At 36.2% G+C, this 17,971-nt stretch overlaps 2 protein-coding genes across 3 annotated transcripts; one reads left to right on the top strand and one right to left on the bottom strand.

The window, feature by feature from the left end:
• Positions 1 to 923: 923 nt before the first annotated feature.
• LOC132127816 (rhomboid domain-containing protein 2-like) lies at positions 924 to 4,321 on the top strand. Its single transcript, XM_059539959.1, has 4 exons — positions 924 to 1,271; positions 2,329 to 2,733; positions 2,907 to 3,057; positions 3,756 to 4,321. The coding sequence occupies exons 1-4, from the start codon at positions 1,091 to 1,093 to the stop codon at positions 4,156 to 4,158; spliced, it is 1,140 nt and encodes a 379-aa protein (XP_059395942.1). The 5' UTR covers positions 924 to 1,090; the 3' UTR covers positions 4,159 to 4,321.
• Positions 4,322 to 4,378: 57 nt separating this feature from the next.
• pora (P450 (cytochrome) oxidoreductase a) lies at positions 4,379 to 17,788 on the bottom strand. 2 transcript variants are annotated; one of them, XM_059539957.1, is made up of 15 exons: positions 17,568 to 17,788; positions 13,305 to 13,353; positions 13,053 to 13,181; positions 12,785 to 12,934; positions 11,755 to 11,879; positions 11,573 to 11,662; positions 11,110 to 11,208; positions 10,818 to 10,934; positions 10,060 to 10,178; positions 9,774 to 9,955; positions 8,910 to 9,059; positions 8,563 to 8,830; positions 8,334 to 8,479; positions 7,467 to 7,552; positions 4,379 to 5,569 (listed from the first exon to the last, which is right to left on the bottom strand). In XM_059539957.1, exons 1-15 carry the CDS (start codon positions 17,735 to 17,737, stop codon positions 5,425 to 5,427), a joined length of 2,025 nt encoding a protein of 674 aa, XP_059395940.1. In that variant the 5' UTR covers positions 17,738 to 17,788; the 3' UTR covers positions 4,379 to 5,424. The 2 variants fall into 2 exon arrangements, with proteins under 2 accessions (XP_059395940.1, XP_059395941.1); XM_059539958.1 differs by lacking the exon at positions 17,568 to 17,788 and adding an exon at positions 15,123 to 15,540.
• Positions 17,789 to 17,971: the final 183 nt, after the last annotated feature.

The raw sequence follows: 17,971 nt of genomic DNA, 5'->3' as shown, positions 1-17,971 counted from the left end.
ATCATGCCGTACATGACTGCAGTAACAAGTTTGCCCCAGTCATATTTCCAGATTCTGAAATAGCTAAGAAAAAAGCTGTAGAAACTTTGGGTGATATTTTGGGTCAGGTAGTGTCTTTAGTCGGTGGGTTTAAAAAGAAATATAGGCAATATATTACAGAAAGCTTGAAATGTCTACTTTTAAACAAAAATATTCAAACCAAAATAAATTGGCTACTCTCTGATTATGTAATCCATATGAAATGTGCATTTCTCTCTGGCATTAATGGTGAGTCCGCATCGTCAACTTCATCTCAGCAGCGACACAGAAAACACCAGTTTATTTCTAAACAATTAAATGTCTCCTTGCTAATTTAGACACATGCAAAGGGCTAATCATTATTTTAACCGGTTCTTTGTGGCAAGCCTTATGTGTGCGGTCATAACGCTTATTATCCTGTAGGCTAAAGCCTATTTAAGTAATTATATTAATATAAAGGGGCGACGTATACTACTTTTAAAGTCGGGTGCGGTTTGTTTATACATTGACCCGCGCATCACTGTTATATATACCTATATATATTATACACACACACACAAGGAACTTTATGTTACATTTATATTGGTTCATAATTTAACCTAATTTGGATCCAGTGTTTCCTAATAAGCAGAACACAGAAAATCTCATATAGCTCATTATGTTCTCTGTTTACTGGAAGCTTCACTTATAGAAGCTTACTTGCAAGCACACTTGCTGGAAATATTTCTCATTCTGGTTCTGAAAGCACTTTGTGAGGTTCAGCACAAAAAGAGGACTATTGATTTTATTTTCAAGTGACCACTGAAAATATTAGTATATTATATTAGCGCAATTCGCAGACAGTTATTTTATGCGCTCTGTTTTAAGTAATAAGAGGTTGAAATTTGATTTGAGTCTGCATATCTGCGCAAAGGCTGCGCATTTTTATCCCCTTGATTGACCTTTCTTTTAACGCGGAAGTTGCGGTTCAAGTGCTGGGAACTACAATCTAAAGCACGAACGGGATTCGCTCTCCGTGAATAATTGTTCGTTAAATGTGTCTTGTAAATGATGCACATTCTCCATCCTGAAAATGCATAGCACTTTGAAATACTGGAAGAAGTCGTTTGCAGATTTTGCACCGGATATAGAGCTGACCTGTGGGGTAGTGATTGTGATCGTGCTGTCATGTATTTTTACTGTCATACCATATTACTTCGATATTTCAGAGCACTTTTTCAGTCTGGAGTCCAATGCTATCATCAGCGGCCATGGTAAGAGTTGTTTAAAACTTATAAGTCACAAATAACTCCCTCAGATCCCTTTTTCCTTCTACAAGACACAAAAATAAGTTGAACTCATTGCAATTTGTAGACTAATGTAGCCTGTGACCCACAACTACTGTCTTAATGAATGTATGTTGGGCAGAACGTACTTTAAATACCTCAGAATTAAAGCTTTGTGGTTTGTCGTCCATGTCTTGTACCTCTGGTGCCAGCTGTATGCTAATAAACTTTAACAGAATTCACTTTAATACATTTAAATTTACATTTAGTCTTTGAGAAAACGGACCAGCAATATTGTTGACATTTTTGAGCATTAAAAGCGCTAGAATGAGAATATCCCGCATCAGTAGTACCCCCGCAATTGAAGTTTATTGGTTCTTTAAATAAAGATCCCTACGACTTACACAGCCTCTTTCAGTATGTTAGCCAGTCATAAAAACTGGAGGTGGTTCTCGGGCAGCATTGACCAATGACATGAGTTTAGATGTGAGAAACCTGTTTGGAAACAACAATCTTTAGTTCCCGCCCACTCCTATAAAGTGCTTAATCAAGTAAATTCCCTATGCTCCAAATTACACACACACACACACACACACACACACACACACACACATATATATATATATATATATATATATATATATATATATATATATATATATATATATATATATATACACACATCGTAGAGCATTGCGTTAGCAACACAAGGTTGTGGGTTCGATTTACCAGGGAATTTATATATATTGCAATAAATTCAAAAATATTTTTCTATACATAATAAACATTTTTAAATTAATATTTTCCTATTTATCCATAATTTTTATTTTATGTCATTTATAGTGCTTTGACTGTAGTCAACTTTGTCAGTTTTTCCAAATACGTTTTTTGCTTCAGATAAAATGTTGTGATGTTTACTGGATTAGGTAGCGCACTGTGTTTGCTATATTATGTTATCATATATTAAAATAAATAAAATATACCATAAATACCAAATTGGTTCATTTTTTTTGTGTTACTTATTTTTTGTCCCCTCTCTTCACAGTCTACAAACTCTTCACCTATTTCCTCTACCACAAGAATATGATGCTTTTGATCCTAAGTGGCATCCTGATGGCGTTTCCCTGTAGTGGGCTGGAGCGAGGGATCGGAACGGTCAGATTCCTCTACCGGTCCCTGCTGCTGTCGTCCATCTGTGGACTCCTACATGTGGTGCTGGAGTCACTGCTGTTCTCCCCGTCCAGTAGGAGCTCAGTAAATGGGCTCGTCCCATTGGCCCTGTCTGTCCTGGGAATGATAACCGTCAATTCTGCTATGCGGAAGGCGTATATTATGGGCGTCAGTGTGCCTACTGCATCTCTCCCCTGGATTATTCTAATAATTCTAACCCTGTTCTTTCCAAACACTTTTTTCCTTTGCAACGTCCTGGCCATCGTTACAGGAATGTTACGTATCCTTAATCTTAAACATATAGAATGTTCAACTTTTTTCATTTTATTTCATACGACAATCCTGAATTGTAAAGCTTACAATCATATCATGTAGTTCAATCAGTATATTTTTTAATATTAATATTTTTAATCAATATATTTTTAATACTATTCCTTAACTTAGTACTTTTAGATGGAATGGGATGGTTTTCATTATTAGAGATGTCAGAATCTAGAGCTTCCGTCTTGGAGAAGAAGTTCCCTTTTCGCTTGCTAAAGCATATACCTGGTGTCCAGTTCATTCTTGCATCAACCGAAGAGTGCAAGAAGCCACTTGACCTCACGTGAGTGATCAGTGCCACAATTGCATATGTTCACCCTGTTGTTTACTTCACCGTATTCATATTGCAGTGTGTAGAAGATTGTTAGAGTACAGCTTTTATCTTCCTAATTTTGAGCAGCTTGCAATTGTAGTGATGCATTTTAACCTTTTTTTATTGGTTATTGTTGGTATCTTTTAAGCATTATGTCTTTGTTTAATGTGTGCCACAGGATGTTTAAGTAAAAGAGTCTAAGAAACATTTATTTTAAGATTGTGTCAATAGGTTCTTTATGGAGGTTATTCATTTCATTTATGCAGATCTTTAAAATAGTCTTAAACAGAAAATCCACCCAAAAGTGATGAAACTGTCATATTGTTGACTACAGAATGTTGGTAACCAAACAGGTTTGCTTCCCGTTGACATTAATTGTATGGACAAAATTGGCAGGGAAAATCAATGGGAACAGAAACTGCTTGGTTCCCAACATTCTTCATAATATTTTCTATGTTCCTCAGAAGAAAGAAAGTCACCCAGTTTTGAAAAGACATGAGGGTGATTAGATGACAGAATTTTCTATTTTCTTTTAATGACAACATTTTCATTTTTTTAGGGTGGAGTATCCCTTTAAGTAGAAATCAGTGGAAAAGGCATACCAGTCAAGAAAATGTTAATAAAATAAGAGAAGAACTTACATATATTTGTAATATTTGTAATTCCAGAGACGTTCCACCAGGGTCATACCCTGTCCAGGCCTACGCTCCAGTAAATGCCACCAATGGTCAAGTTATAGGAAGTCTGCCCAACACAGTCGATGGTTGGCCCGTCTCAATGTATCCTCAGCAGCAATACACATTTACTTCACCTTACACTAAAGTCGGCATTGGTCACAATCATGGACATGGACATCATCATGGGCACAGCCATCACACCGGCAGCCCGTGGATGCCAATGTCCCCATATGCTCAGCATCAGTTCAGGCCACCAGTCAACCTGACAGATCAGCCCTTCTCTAAACTACCTCAGCCAGGAGTGCCATTCACACCTCCAATCTCACAGCCAGAGACTGGAGTACCTGCCTTTCCCACAACTCACTCCGGACCCCCTGTGTCATTCTCATCCTAGAGATTTGATGGGGTTCATCTGCAGGGTTTTTTGTTTGGTCGTTATGTTGTTACATCGTGTCTCGTTCCTAGAATTCAAACGGCTTGTTTTTAATATTGTACAGTTGCTGTTTTGCTTAACATTTTTGTACCTTAAAATAAAAACTAATTCTTTATCCATTTTATACACCGCAGTATTTTTTTTTTACATGTCCATACAAACACATTTTGAGGCGACGGTGTTTGTGCATTTTCTTTAATTGTCAAACATTGCATGACTTAGATGAAAATTTTGCACAAAACACCTGACAATGACATTTCTCTTTTCAAGCTGTATTAATGCATTAAGTTTTAAAATGACACCAATTCAAGCTTGATTCATTTTAAGACCGCCATGCCATGCTGGGCAATGCAGTTTCAGCTTTGGCTCACTAGGGGGATGAATTTAGGAGTTAATTCTATAATCAGGAGTAGAAATCAGTAGAAAATGTATACATCAGCCGCGAAAAGCCTAAGAAAATAAGAGAACTTACTTTTCTTTTCATAAATGCACCTTTTAAAATGTTAGGAAAATACATACTTCTGTGACAATTAACATGACCACTTGCTAAAACTTGGGCGAAAAAAAATTGACAAACAGAATGTAACACTTCACCCAAAGATGGGAGTCATGCTGATTGCATAATTGCTCATTCCATGCTACTTAACGTTAGTATGAAGTAATGCATAAAAAGAGTGGCTAAACCTCTTGAAACCACAGGAAATGAGAATGAACAAACATCACATGATCAAAAAAAACAACAACAAAAAACTGACCTTAAATGTTAATTTCCTGTAACATATTGTAGGATGTTTTGATACACAATATCACAGAAACAAACTCTAAAATTTTACAGTATGTCACAAAGTGATACTTGCAGTCTTTTCACAGAGATAAAACAATAGAAAGAGTATGACAACATTTATATATGAATATTCTTTATAAGGCCTCACTTAAAAAAAAAAAAAAGCATTTTGTATCCTTGACCTACATTTGTATACATGAACATCCAATGATACTTAGGGTTCAAATGCAGTCAAATCAGTTTCCTGTTGCAATACATTAAATATCCTAAAATCATGTGAAGGAATGATTTTAAACCATGCTTTTGTGTGATGTTGGAGTGCAGTATCTTTCATCACAACTCTTATTATATAACCAATCAGTCCAGGCAAATTCAATGTTTTAGCTCTAGCTTTTAGAGAAATGATGGCTTGAGGTAAAATGGCAAACATTGGTTTATCAAGCTTAGCTCCAAACATCCTGCGAGTACCGGCCCTTGGTCATCAGCTTCTTGAAATAGTCCACAGCTTGAGTGTGCGTCAGGCCGCCCACCTCCTCTGCGATCTCATAGAAGGCCGTGTGCACGTCCCGAGCCATGTTACGTGCATCTCTGCAACGACACATTCTCATTACATACGCAAGCAAATATGCTGCTGGAAAGAGATGCTGTGGTCTTTAAGGATACAATATGATACTAATGAATGGCAGTATTGACCACTTTATGCTCGAAAAATCATATAATTACATGGAAGCACTATAATTATTTCAAGCTGTTTATTGTTCCACTGAAATCCTGCCAGTTAACTACTAGTGTGGATTGTAGGGGTGTAACGGTACGCAAAAATCACGGTTCGGTACATACCTTGGTTTTAAAGTCACCGTTCGGTTCATTTTCGGTACAGTAAGGGAAAGAAATGCAAACATTAAACTGCAGGTTGTTTATTACTATAAACTTTTTAACAATTGGTTTACCCTTTTTTTTAAAGGGACAATAAGTAACTTTTTAGGTATTTTATTATCTAAAATCAATATTTTTATTCATAAATATGCCCTCAATGGTGTACAAATACCTATGCCAATGTTTAAACTAATCCTCGTAAATGAAGAATTTATTATCTTTATATACATGGGACAGGTAGGTCGACGGAGGCTTCCATGTAGTTCCGCCATCTTGCAAAACTATAATAGCAGAGAGGGACAAAAAGTACTAAGCCAACGCGTTTCCACAATGCATTTTCGGTCAGAGCAAGAAACGCAGGTGCAGAGCAGTGAGAGGCGCTTGAAACTGCACCGTCAAGTTTAAAAGGCTGGATTGCATTCTTATTATGGACCATACATATGCCGCGCCACAGGAGAAGAAAACATCGTCGCCAAAACGAAGTGCTATTAGAAGACATCCTGTCAAAGCTTTTTGATACATATCGCCTACCGTAGATGCAACGCGCATTTGAAAAAGCGAGGCGCTGGAGAGCAAAATTAGTATGAATGCAAAATACAATTTCACCACTAGATGGGAGTAATTCCTACTTACAGTCCCTTTAATACTTTTTAATAAAATATATATAAAATAAAAAAAGAATAAGAAATAAAATACTGCTGCAAAGTTCTCCACTAAATAAAATACTCTCAGTCTCAAACCAATATCATATAATAAAATATAATGAAAAAAATAAAATAAATAACTATGATTACAGTGCAGCATTACCAATCCCAGCTTGTAGGTCTGCTCATTTTTAAAAAATAACACTTTTCCAAAGTGTAAAATGCAGCATCAACAGTTTCAGTTTTTAGACCTGCTCAGATTTCGTTATTGCGTTGGCCCGATCAGAATTAAGAGCAAAGGTCTGTTTAAATGCCAACGGGAGCTGCGTTTGAATTACAATCGTTTTTTTCCTAGTTGTAGTGATGTTCACACTCACGTGATGCCTTTTGAAAACCTTAGGCCGGTGACACACTGGCATATTGCACCTGTCAAACATAGTCTATTTTGCCGTCAATACTGTTGACGGTGTCCTTTATCAGTAGGCTTTATATTTATGCTCAACATGAAGTATAGATATTGTTGTCGTGAAGACAAGATCCTGGTCTGTCGGCGGCCTCCCTCTATGTCACCTACAGTAGCAGCAGCGCGCCAGCGCCGCGTCAGGCACGATTCTGGTGTGTAAAGACACAGAAAACGCGAAGCAGCCGTCACGCAACTGACACGCAGCAGAAACGCCACGCTCACGCCACGCAGCCAGTGTGTCACCGGCCTTAGAATCAGCTGCAGGGCGGGATTTGCGCTGAACACGGAGACTCTGCCACTTAATATGTTCGTTTGGAAACACGAAAATGTACATATGTTCTGCATACAAAATATTGCATTCGGTCATTCGGTACACACATGCACCGTACCGAAAGCCCTGTACCGAAACGGTCCGGTACGAATACACGTACCATTACACCCCAGTGGATTGTGTTCATAAGAATGTTATTCATCTGTGGTAGAAGCGACTTTTGGTTCTTACCCACAAACATAGATATGGGCATTATTTGAATGAATGAGCTTCCACAACTGCTCCTTGTTTTTCTTCAGAAGATGTTGCACATAGATCTGTAAAAACAACACAGTCCAAAGAATTACTCTTCAGTTCCCAACTAAAATTGAAATCTTTAAAATCAGGAAAACTTTTCTTTATAACGCTGAAATCTATGGTAATGAAGACCAGTCATATTGATTATTTACAGGGTTGCCAGGTTTTCGCAATAAAACCCGCCCAATTGCTAGTCAAAACTAGCCCAAAACGGGCACAATTGCATTTCGAGGGGGGTTCCACAGTAAAAAAAAAAAAAAAAAAAAAAAAATATCGCATTCCGGGGGCTAAATCTCACGTTATTATGGTCGCTTTAACCTGTAGACATGAAAAACAACCCGCGTCAACAGTGTTAATGTAGCCCAATACTTTAACAACTTGGCAACATTGGTTGTTTAGGAAGATAAGTGGAAAAAAATGATGATGATGATAATAATAATAATAATAATAATAATAATAATAATAATAATAATAATAATAATATGCAGTGCATCTTTAAATTTTGATGCAAATAAATATTTTAATCTGTTTCTTGTTTTCCAATATGGTACGATTTTTGAAAGAAAAAGGCTGCATTTATTTACGGTAAAAAAGAATTAGTATTGTGAAATATTATTATAATTTAAAATAACAGTTTTCTATTTTAATATATTTTAAAAAGTAATTTATTCCTGTGACGCAAAGCAGAATTTTCATTATTCTTTGATGAATATATTTCAAAAGAACCACATTTATTTGAAATAGAAATCTTTTGTAATATCATAAATGTCTTTTGTTCAACTTAATCCCTATGTCATTCACCTTGTGCTCCTGGTCTCTGGAAAAGGCAACGTTAAGCTGTGTCAAAACACCTTCCCGCTCAAACTCCTCCAGTTCCTGCTGATACAGGAAGTCTTCGTTCTTATGGCGACAACCAAAGTACAGTATCGTCTCACCAACTTCCTTCCCTGCAACAGAAATTAAAAACCGAGTGAGAGACCTATGCTATATTATTATACACAAGTTGTGTCTAAGCAAGTTCAAGCTTCACCTTGTTCCTTCTGCCATGCTCTCTCTTGGATGAAGCCCATGAAGGGGGCGATGCCAGTACCAGGCCCGATCATGATTACAGGGTTACTGGGTTTGAACGGCAGGCGGAATTGGGATCTCCTAACATACATGGGAACGGTGTGCTTATGGCCATTATCGGTCACTTCTTTGTTCTTAAGCCAGTTGGTGGCCACACCCTTGAAGACTCTTTCTGTCTTGGTGGCGTACTCTATCACCACAGCACAAATGTGGATAGAGGTTGGATAGACCTGAAATGAGGGTTAGCAAAGCTTGTCAACCTCAAAAGTTTTTAATTCATGGTATAATATCAAAAACTGCAGGTTTTACCTTGCTGGAAGAAGCAATGGAATAGTATCGAGCCTGAAGTCGAGGAAGGAGCTCACACAGGTGATCTATAGGAGGATTCAGGGAAGGTAGATCCTCTAGAATAGCTAGTATGTTCCTCTGAGAATCCAAAACCCAACTCTGGTACAAAGCCTTTAAAAGACCATGAAGAAAATGTTCAAGTTTTGCTAAAGACTACTATTACATCAGTATGGAATCCCATTTCTGCTACTGAAAAAAAAATTGCAACTTTTAATCTCACAATTCAGACTTTTTTTTCCACACAATTCAGATTTTTTTTTCCTAGAAAAGTGAGATATAAACTAGTAATTTTGAGTCAAAGTCAGATTTGTGAGCAGTAAACTTGCGAATCAGTTTTTTTTTTCAAATGTGAGTTTAACCTTACAATTGCAACTTTTTTTCTTGCAATTCAGAATTTCTCACAAATGCATGTTTAATTTTTGCAATTCTGAGTTTTTTCCTCAGAATTGTGATATAAAGGTATAATTCTGATTTTATTTTTGCAATTGCAAGTTTACATTCACAATTGTGAGATATAAACTTGCAATTGCATGTCATCAAGTCAGAATTGAGAGATATAAAATTCTGAAAAAAATGTCTGTATTGAGAGTTAATATCTTGCAATTCTGACTTTTTTAGCGAGTTTTTTTTAGCAATTGCAAGTTTAAATTTTTTTTTTTTTCTCGTAATTGCAAGTTTATATCATGCAGTACTGACTTTATAACTTGCAACTTTGAGTTTATATCTCACATTTCTGAGGAAAAAATTTGCAATTACCTTTTATTTTATTTTATTCAGTAGCAGAAACGGGCTTCCATACATCAGTGATTAAGATGTGATCCTAACCTTTCCTTCAGTTGAAGCAGATGCCATCTTGCGCATGTTTTCTTGCTCTTGCGGATCAGAGGCGTACTGTGCTAGCTCATACAGCACGTTTGTGCGAGGCGTGTTGTTGATGTCAAGGTAATGAGTCAGTGCCGTGCGGTATGTGGTTGGACAAGGAAACGGGTGCTTTTTATTGGATTCCTCTACAGAATTGAAACATCAAAGGCAATCATAGCATATTACAATACACATAAAAACATATTCTAACTTGTATAATATAATATGAATTTCAGATATTAGTACATACCATCCAGATTTTTAAGCGAGATTACAGTATCAAGATCTACTCCAAGTCTCTCTCCTATTCTGTTGACCACCGCTGCATCATTTGTGGGGTAAACAGCAACATGATCTCCAGAATCATATCTGCAAAGTTTGGTAATCAACTGATTTATATGTGAACATTAAAAAAAAACTCTGGACACTGCATGAATATATACTCAATAGTGAAGATATTATGCACAGTATGCATGCAAACTTATTTTATAGGTTATATGAATAACAGTGTTGCTATTTGTATTAGTGATATTTCAAACCATTTTAGTTGTTCAATGCTGTAATATTAAGTATAATAATTTAGTAATGGTGGAATCACCTCTGATTGTTGAATCAACATCACATCATCATATGAACACAATTATAAGAGCTTGAATCTCATTAAAACCCTCAAGAAAAAATTATATTCAATATAGAAATATACAATTATTTTTTATATAATAAAGTTTATATGTATCATAATACAAAATGAAAAACAGATAATAAAACAAGCTCAATTTTCCTCCTACGAAAAAAAAAAATCGTATTTAATATTAAAATATAAAACAATTTTTCTTTAATAAAATGTTATATGTATTATTTATATAATATAAGACTAAAATGCTAATAATAAAACAGGCTTAATTTTCTTCCTACAAATGACATTTTTCCCCTTTCTGTTTTTAGGGTGAAACGTGACCTGGAAATGTTTTCATGAGATTCACCCAACAAGTACATTTTTAAGCATACCTGATTTTAGAGTCTTTGATATCTAACTCAATGTGCATCAGGTGTCGATTTCCTCCTTCATTCAGTCTACGATTACCAGTAACAGTTGCAAGGAAAGGATTCTTTGAATCAAACGGTCTGCACAAATCAAATGAATAACAATGCATTCAGATCAAATGTTTTAGTGTAACATTTCAGTATATAAATTTAAAACACGAGACTCATTTTATAGACTTGTAAACAACTGAAGCATAAAATGCACTCTCAGATCAAGAGTGATCTTTTAAAATGCCGATCGGTGTCATGAACTCACGGTTTCTGTGTCTGAAAGCTTTTGAGCCGCCCCATCTCTCCGGTGTACACTTCATTCATATTGATGTCATTATGGACCACCAGTTCAAACTGCCGAATGCTGAAAGAACACAAAAAGGATTGGAGATCTCATCCTAGCCTGTATTTAAAGCATCCAAAACACCTATGATGTTTAATAAGATGCAAAAACCTATTCAAAGCAGGACAGGGGATGTTTTTGTTATGGTACATGGAACATGATAAATGGATTTGTTTCCTCTAATATGGAGATGAGACACTGCATGTGTTGTGTTGCCATAAAATACCCATCAAATAAACATCACGTTTGAACCAGACAATCTCACACAGCTGGTCTGGCTCTTTTAAATTCTACTATTTGATGCCTATCAATACTGTATTTCAGATTCAATTACAAGACAAGCAAGCACATGGAAAATAAAAATAAATAAATAAAAAAAATATACCTGCTGTCTTCTCCCGTGGCCTCCACACCAAAGAACTCACATACTGCAGGCCAAAACTGTTCTTTCCAAGAGATAAAATCATCTTCCAAACTACAAATGGTTTCAGATTAAATAATTAGGACAGGCAAACAAAACAAGATAACATGCACATGTTTATCTGTTTCAATCTTTTGTTCACTCACTTGCTGTCGTCATCCCCGAGCCCCAGGTCAAAGACCCTATTTCCCCCCAGTTCAGCAAGCCTCTTGTCTGTATACTTGCCTGTGGCATTGAAGTGCTCATATGTTTTATTTCCTAAACCAAACACCTACGAAAAATTAGCAAAACAAATACAAATAAATTCATTCAATCTCTGCAAGGAGTAAAAAAGACCGAATGAAGACACTTTCAGTAAACACAACAATACTTTTTAAGGTATAAAGTCAACTAAAAACATTTAAAGTGTCTTGTATTTTATTTTATTTTTTAGATGCGAGTTCAATCTACTAGAAGGTTTTACTTAATCATTCAAAATTCCCTCTCTAGTTCAAAAAGATCAAATTGAGATACGAGTCACTAAGTGGAAACCTAAATTATGACTTCTGGAGAACAATAAACGTCATATATATTTATAATTAAAACTGACTTCAATGCATTGGGGTAAAATTCAACAGAATAATGAAATTGTCTGCAGGATCTTTTAACCTCCTCTAGTTTGTCTCACAGTCATCTAATGCTGTAGACGCACTGCAGTGATGTTTCCAACCACATGTTTTATCATGCTGTCCCACCACAACCACATAAATGAATACGAGAACTCCAGACTGAAACCACAAGGCTTTCATCCAGAATGCAGGTCTAACTTAAGCGGCGTCTGGACACCCATGTCTCCAGAATCAAAGAAACAGAAGGTCCAGTGATCCAGTTCTGCTAAGAGAGAAGTTCCATTGTGATGGAGCTCTAGCTTTGTTTGGCTAGGCCAGATGTTTCCATTTGGTGAGAAAGAACTGATGAGGATTCCATGGGCCCCTTAACTATGGGACAGCCTCGGGCTCAGGCTTGTTAAGAACTTCACCGACTGCCCAGGAAATAGGTATCACTCCATAAAAAGGCCAGGAATTTTAGAGGGTGCAAGGTTGTCTCATGCAATCTCTTTATCCCAGTTTACTCACCATAGAAATGAATCACAAAAAGAAACAAATTAGCCTTCTTTGCTAATGTTTTATTACTCACAGCAAAATTGACCCCCTCTAGATCATCATCAGTCCCTTGCATCCAGTCGTAGAACTCCTGAGCGTTGTCTGTGGGGTCTCCTTCTCCATAGGTTGCCATGCAGAACACAGCCATAGAATTAGAAATCTCTTTCAGTCTGGAAAGCTCGGACTGCGAATGGGAGATTATAATGACAAGTCAAAAGAGTGGAAAAGTACTCCGTTTCTGATCTTGACTGATTGATTTTTAGAAGTGCGCATTAAACAGGAAGAAATAATGGTGAAAATACCAGGTCATACTCCTCTGGGTCCGCGGCCATGCCTTTCATGCCGTAGCGTTGGGCATCTTTTGCCAGCCTGTTAGAAAATTCCTCAGCAGTCCCTGTTTGGGATCCATAAAACACCACAATGTTTCGGTTCTAGAATAGGAAGATAAAGAAATACATTTTTTTTTAAATTGTTCAAGATGGTGGAATTCTTGCCAATTATTTCAACTTTTTAGAACTTTATTATTACTATGGTAATGTTCCTGAAAATCTCACCGTTTTCTTCATTTTCTCAATAAAGCTGGTCTCACGTATTTGTGGTGTTCTATGAAAAGAAAAAGAAGAAAATCGAGAAAGAAAAAACACATGTGAAAAGGCTGAAAAGCATGCCAGACCAATTCTTGGTAATGAATAGGGGATTGAGCCATTCATTTCTCAGCCTTTTCCACACAGGAGAACTTCCTGAAGTTCACACCCCTCTGAGAGCACCACAGCATTAGAACACGTCTGCTTTCAGTCTATTGTTCAACTAATGAAAACCACAAATTTTCATGTTAATTCAGCAATGAAGAACAGACGGTTGTTCACAAAGCCCAAAAACCTTACTTGAACATAGTAAGTTAGATACAGTAATGTACAGTTATGTTTTCTACTCCTATTAAAATGCTCTTTATTTGTAAAATGTAAACAAAACAAAAAAAATTATACAAAAAAAAATTATCTATTTTTTAAGAATAGTGTTCAATAGTTTGGAGTCACAGTAATTAATACATTTTACAGCAAAACACTTTAAATGTATCAAATAAAACCGTAAAGACAAGGAGATTGTTTTTTTCTACCTTCTATTCATCAAAAAAAAAAATATTTTATCATGGTTTCCATAAAAATATTAAGCAGCACAAGTGCTGTTTTTTACACTGATTAAAAAAAATGTTTCTTGAGCAACAAATCAGCATATTAGAATGATTTCTGAAAGATCGTGTGATACTGAAGACTGAAGTGATGATGCTGAAAATTCTACTTTCTACCAAAACAAAAATATTTTAAAAGTAGAAAACAGTCGTTTTTGTATTGTAATTAGGGATGCACAAAAAAAAATATGGGCATTAGATTACCGTATTTTTCGGACTATAAGTCGCACCTCAGTAGAAGTCGCATCAGTCCAAAAATACGTCATGATGAGGACAAAAACATATATAAGTCGCACCGGACTATAAGTCGCATTTATTTAGAACCAAGAACCAAGAGAAAACATTACCGTCTACAGCCGCGAGAGGGCGCTCTGTTTTTAGTGTAGACTGCAGGAGCACTGAGCAGCATAGAGCGCCCTCTCGTGGCTGTAGACGGTAATGTTTTCTCTTCGTTCATTTCTTTTGGTTCATGTCAAATTAATTTTGATAAATAAGTCGCACCTGACTATAAGTCGCAGGACCAGCCAAACTATGAAAAAAGTGACTTATAGTCCGGAAAATACGGTAATGCATATCTCATCAGTAAAACCGGTTGTGTAATCAGCGGTGATGAGATGCACATTAATATCATGCCGATATTTATCCTGCTTCCCTAATTGTAATATTTCACAATATTTTTTTGTCAAATTGCGCAACAAATTTTTACAGGTCTGGTGAGTAAAAGGGAGTTCTATTAAAAGCATTTAAAAAAATCTTCCAGACACCAAACAATAGTATACACTATTTTGAACAATAGTGTAGACTGCAGATTAATTTACATGTAAGCATGCCCAAACTTTTTACTTTGTAGAGTTCAGGGTTAGGGTGCATAATGTATAATAAAACTATCAAATTACTAAACACAACCATCATTGCACTGGCAAGACATCACAGCGAAAGAAACAAATTAGCTGCTTATCATAGAGAATTCTTCCAGCATTCCAAAAGACATTCCATAAAATAGTCATACCTTTGTGCAAATGAAACCTCAATTTGCTTTTGAACACTACTCATACAACACTGTTATAAGACTAGAAGCAATCTCTTCCAGGTAAAGTAATTACACAAAAGTCATAAATAGCACCTGAAATATTGATCACACCAGAAGGAACATGGCATAAACATCCTTCTGTCCCAGACTAACCTCTCCGCAGCAGCCAGTCTGTCCTGAGGCAAAGAAAACATGCATCCCATGACTGGGGAAAAGACCCTCGGCATACAGAGCACTTTCCTCTCTAACAGATTCGTTCTGATCAAGCCCTCAGAAAGCCTGAGAAAGTCCTTTGGCTTGTGTTAAAGTTCATTAGGAGGCTCTGTAGAAAACACATCGCTCTTCAGCGCAGGAAAAGGGGGTGTAAGGCAGGCGAGGTCCTGAGACGGGCTCTCTGTTTCTCTCTCTCCTGCCATCTGGCCAGAGAACAGTGGTTGCAAAGCAACAGGAATATACAACATTTCCCATGGATCTCTGCAGCACAACGCTGTTACTAAACCCCCAATCTTAAATGCACACACACACATAGACATGCATAAAAACTCCTGCCAACACAAACACAAGGAGTCCATTCCCTCACTTTCCCAGCCAAAAGATCACTAAACAAAAGGCAATCTAAGTTTCTGGGTTTAATTCAGTTTTAACACACGCCACATAAGAAATGCATTTGATTAAAACAACTAAAGAAGAAAGACCAGTGGAGTTGTTCAGGACTTTGGCAGGATGGTTTGGACTGGCTGCGATCCTTCAATGTGAGTAATGTGAACCAGGAAGTGGAGAGAATTGGAAGAGGTTATCCTTTCCTGTTCGCTAAACATGTTTTACAGATAATAGTTCTCTACTTATACATCATTTCCTCCTGTATACTTTTCTGTTCTTTATCTATTGCTTTTTTAGAAAACACAATTAATAAATAGTGAAAGGTGATTTATGTTGGAAAGAAAAGCTGTGCATACTTTTGTCCAAAATGTACTTTTTTTAATGTTTCTGAAAGTCTGTTATGTTCACCAAGTCTGCATTTATTTGAACACAAATACAGTAAAATATTAGTAAAGTTTAAAATAAGTGAATTTTCAGCAGTGTATCATGTGACGTGATTATGAAATCAATCAAATATGCTGATTTGGTGCTCAACATTTCTAATTTTTCTCAATGTTTTGGTGATTAATATTTTCGTGAAAACCATGATACATTGATTAAACAATACTTTGATAAAAAAGTTCAAAAGAACAGAATTTATTTTTTAAAAAATTAAAAAAGTATAATTATGTGTCTTTATGGCCACTTTTTATTAAATGCATTCTTGCTTAATGAAAATATTAAATATTTTCTTAAAAAAAAAAAAAAAAAACATTTTTGAGCAGTACCTTGATGCTAAAGTCATCAGGCCTTTCATTGTTTTCAAGGGTGAATAGGTTACAAATTTAACAGCACTACAACTGACTAGCAAGGATTATGAGGAACATTCAGGAAGAATAACATCCTGTGACTCCCTCTGAACAAACAATGCTCATTTCAAGCTCATACATGACCTTGGACCACAAAACCAGTCATAAGGGTCTATATATTTGGCCAACATACATCTAATTGAAAATCATGAATCTGAGGAAGCAAAAAAAAAAAAAAAAAAAAATCTACATTTTGAGAAAATTGCCTTTTTGTTCTTAACGGTTTTATTTAATTTTAGATCAATTTTAAAATCATTTTAAAAGTTTTTTTAATTCCTTGTTGTTATTGTTGTGATTATTTTTATAATTATTTTACCTCCTTTTATGTAAAGCAATTTGAATTACCATCTTGTATGAAATGTGCTTTTTAAATAAACTTGCCTTGTCTAATGATTTTTGTTATGAAAGAAAGATGTATAATTTTGACCCATATTGTTGGCTATTGCCTACAAATATACCCGTGCTACTTAAGACTGGTTTTGTGGTCCAGGCTCATATCTAATCCTTCTGTTTATTACACAGCTCAATTAAATGTCTGAAATCACTAATGGAGTCGCTGACTGTTGAGCATTCTGAAAACCGAACAGAAAATTCACTTTTTTCATACATGGCATGAATTAAAATTCATGAACAAAGAAGTATTTGTTGGGATTCACCATGACACATAGCCACTGTGTATATGAATTGTGTCTCAGCTGCTACAGACCATAAAGCTGAGACAGAATGTAATGCATGCACATTCTCTCCGTCCCATGATGTCAACACTTTGCAATGTTGGCACCCATGACCAACCGAACCACAAAGTGCTTTAGGAGCGAGCTATGGTGCAGAAACAATGCTTTGTTCAAACAAGGCCAAAGGTCTATATTGAGAAAAACTATACACAGGCCATCCAAAAAAAATATTATTGCAAATTCGAGCCCCATTACACAGTTTCTGCCAAGAGCTGTAATGCATAAGTTAATTTTGTAACTTTATCATTTGCATTTACACTTTTATGGGATGGAACACATATATTGTGCTTGTGTTTTACAAAACTCTTTCAAAGCTCTGATCAACATTTCAGTCGTGGAGAAAAATGTGTGTGGGTGTAATATTTCCAGCTTGAGGACAACTGAAGGGGGAAGGGGATTTAAATTCAGGCACTTACACTGGAGTGAATGGCTTGATCTCTGGAACAGGCTCTGTTTTTTTTCGGAAGAAGAACCAGTAGATAAGCAGTCCTGCGATTAGAGAGAAAAGGAAGATGTCCAGAGAGCTGAGGAGAGGCTCTGGAGTCTGCTCCTCATCAGAGAGCAGCTGGGATTCACTGTCCTCCATTTTCACAGAATTCAGACAGGAGATATGTCTGCGAAAACAGATTGTTTACATCACTTAGTATTAGTCTACAATTGACTGAAGTGACAATTCAAACTCATATGGTCACTGCTGGAAAAAATTCAAATATACTAAAGATGGTGGAAAACTGAAGAATCTGCAGAACCTGGAGGATTTTTCTGAAGAACAGAGCTCAGTTTAACTGTTCAGAACAAACAAGGGATTCATGACCAACCA

This window comes from Carassius carassius, chromosome 45, assembly GCF_963082965.1.
Source record: "Carassius carassius chromosome 45, fCarCar2.1, whole genome shotgun sequence".
In the NCBI taxonomy this organism is placed as follows: Eukaryota; Metazoa; Chordata; class Actinopteri; order Cypriniformes; family Cyprinidae; genus Carassius; species Carassius carassius.
This window is presented reverse-complemented; position numbering and strand designations above follow the sequence as displayed.

What these genes read in the sequence shown, in the direction of transcription:
- LOC132127816 (XM_059539959.1), top strand. Translation starts at nt 1,091, where the DNA reads ATGCATAGCACTTTGAAATACTGGAAGAAGTCGTTTGCAGATTTTGCA. An exon ending in TGCTATCATCAGCGGCCATG is followed by an intron (nt 1,272 to 2,328) that starts GTAAGAGTTGTT and finishes CTCTCTTCACAG; the next exon opens with TCTACAAACTCTTCACCTAT. An exon ending in AAGAAGCCACTTGACCTCAC is followed by an intron (nt 3,058 to 3,755) that starts GTGAGTGATCAG and finishes TTGTAATTCCAG; the next exon opens with AGACGTTCCACCAGGGTCAT.
- pora (XM_059539957.1), bottom strand. Translation starts at nt 17,737, where the DNA reads ATGGAGGACAGTGAATCCCAGCTGCTCTCTGATGAGGAGCAGACTCCA. An exon ending in CTGCTTCAACTGAAGGAAAG is followed by an intron (nt 9,060 to 9,773) that starts GTTAGGATCACA and finishes GGTCTTTTAAAG; the next exon opens with GCTTTGTACCAGAGTTGGGT. An exon ending in CCATTGCTTCTTCCAGCAAG is followed by an intron (nt 8,831 to 8,909) that starts GTAAAACCTGCA and finishes CCCTCATTTCAG; the next exon opens with GTCTATCCAACCTCTATCCA.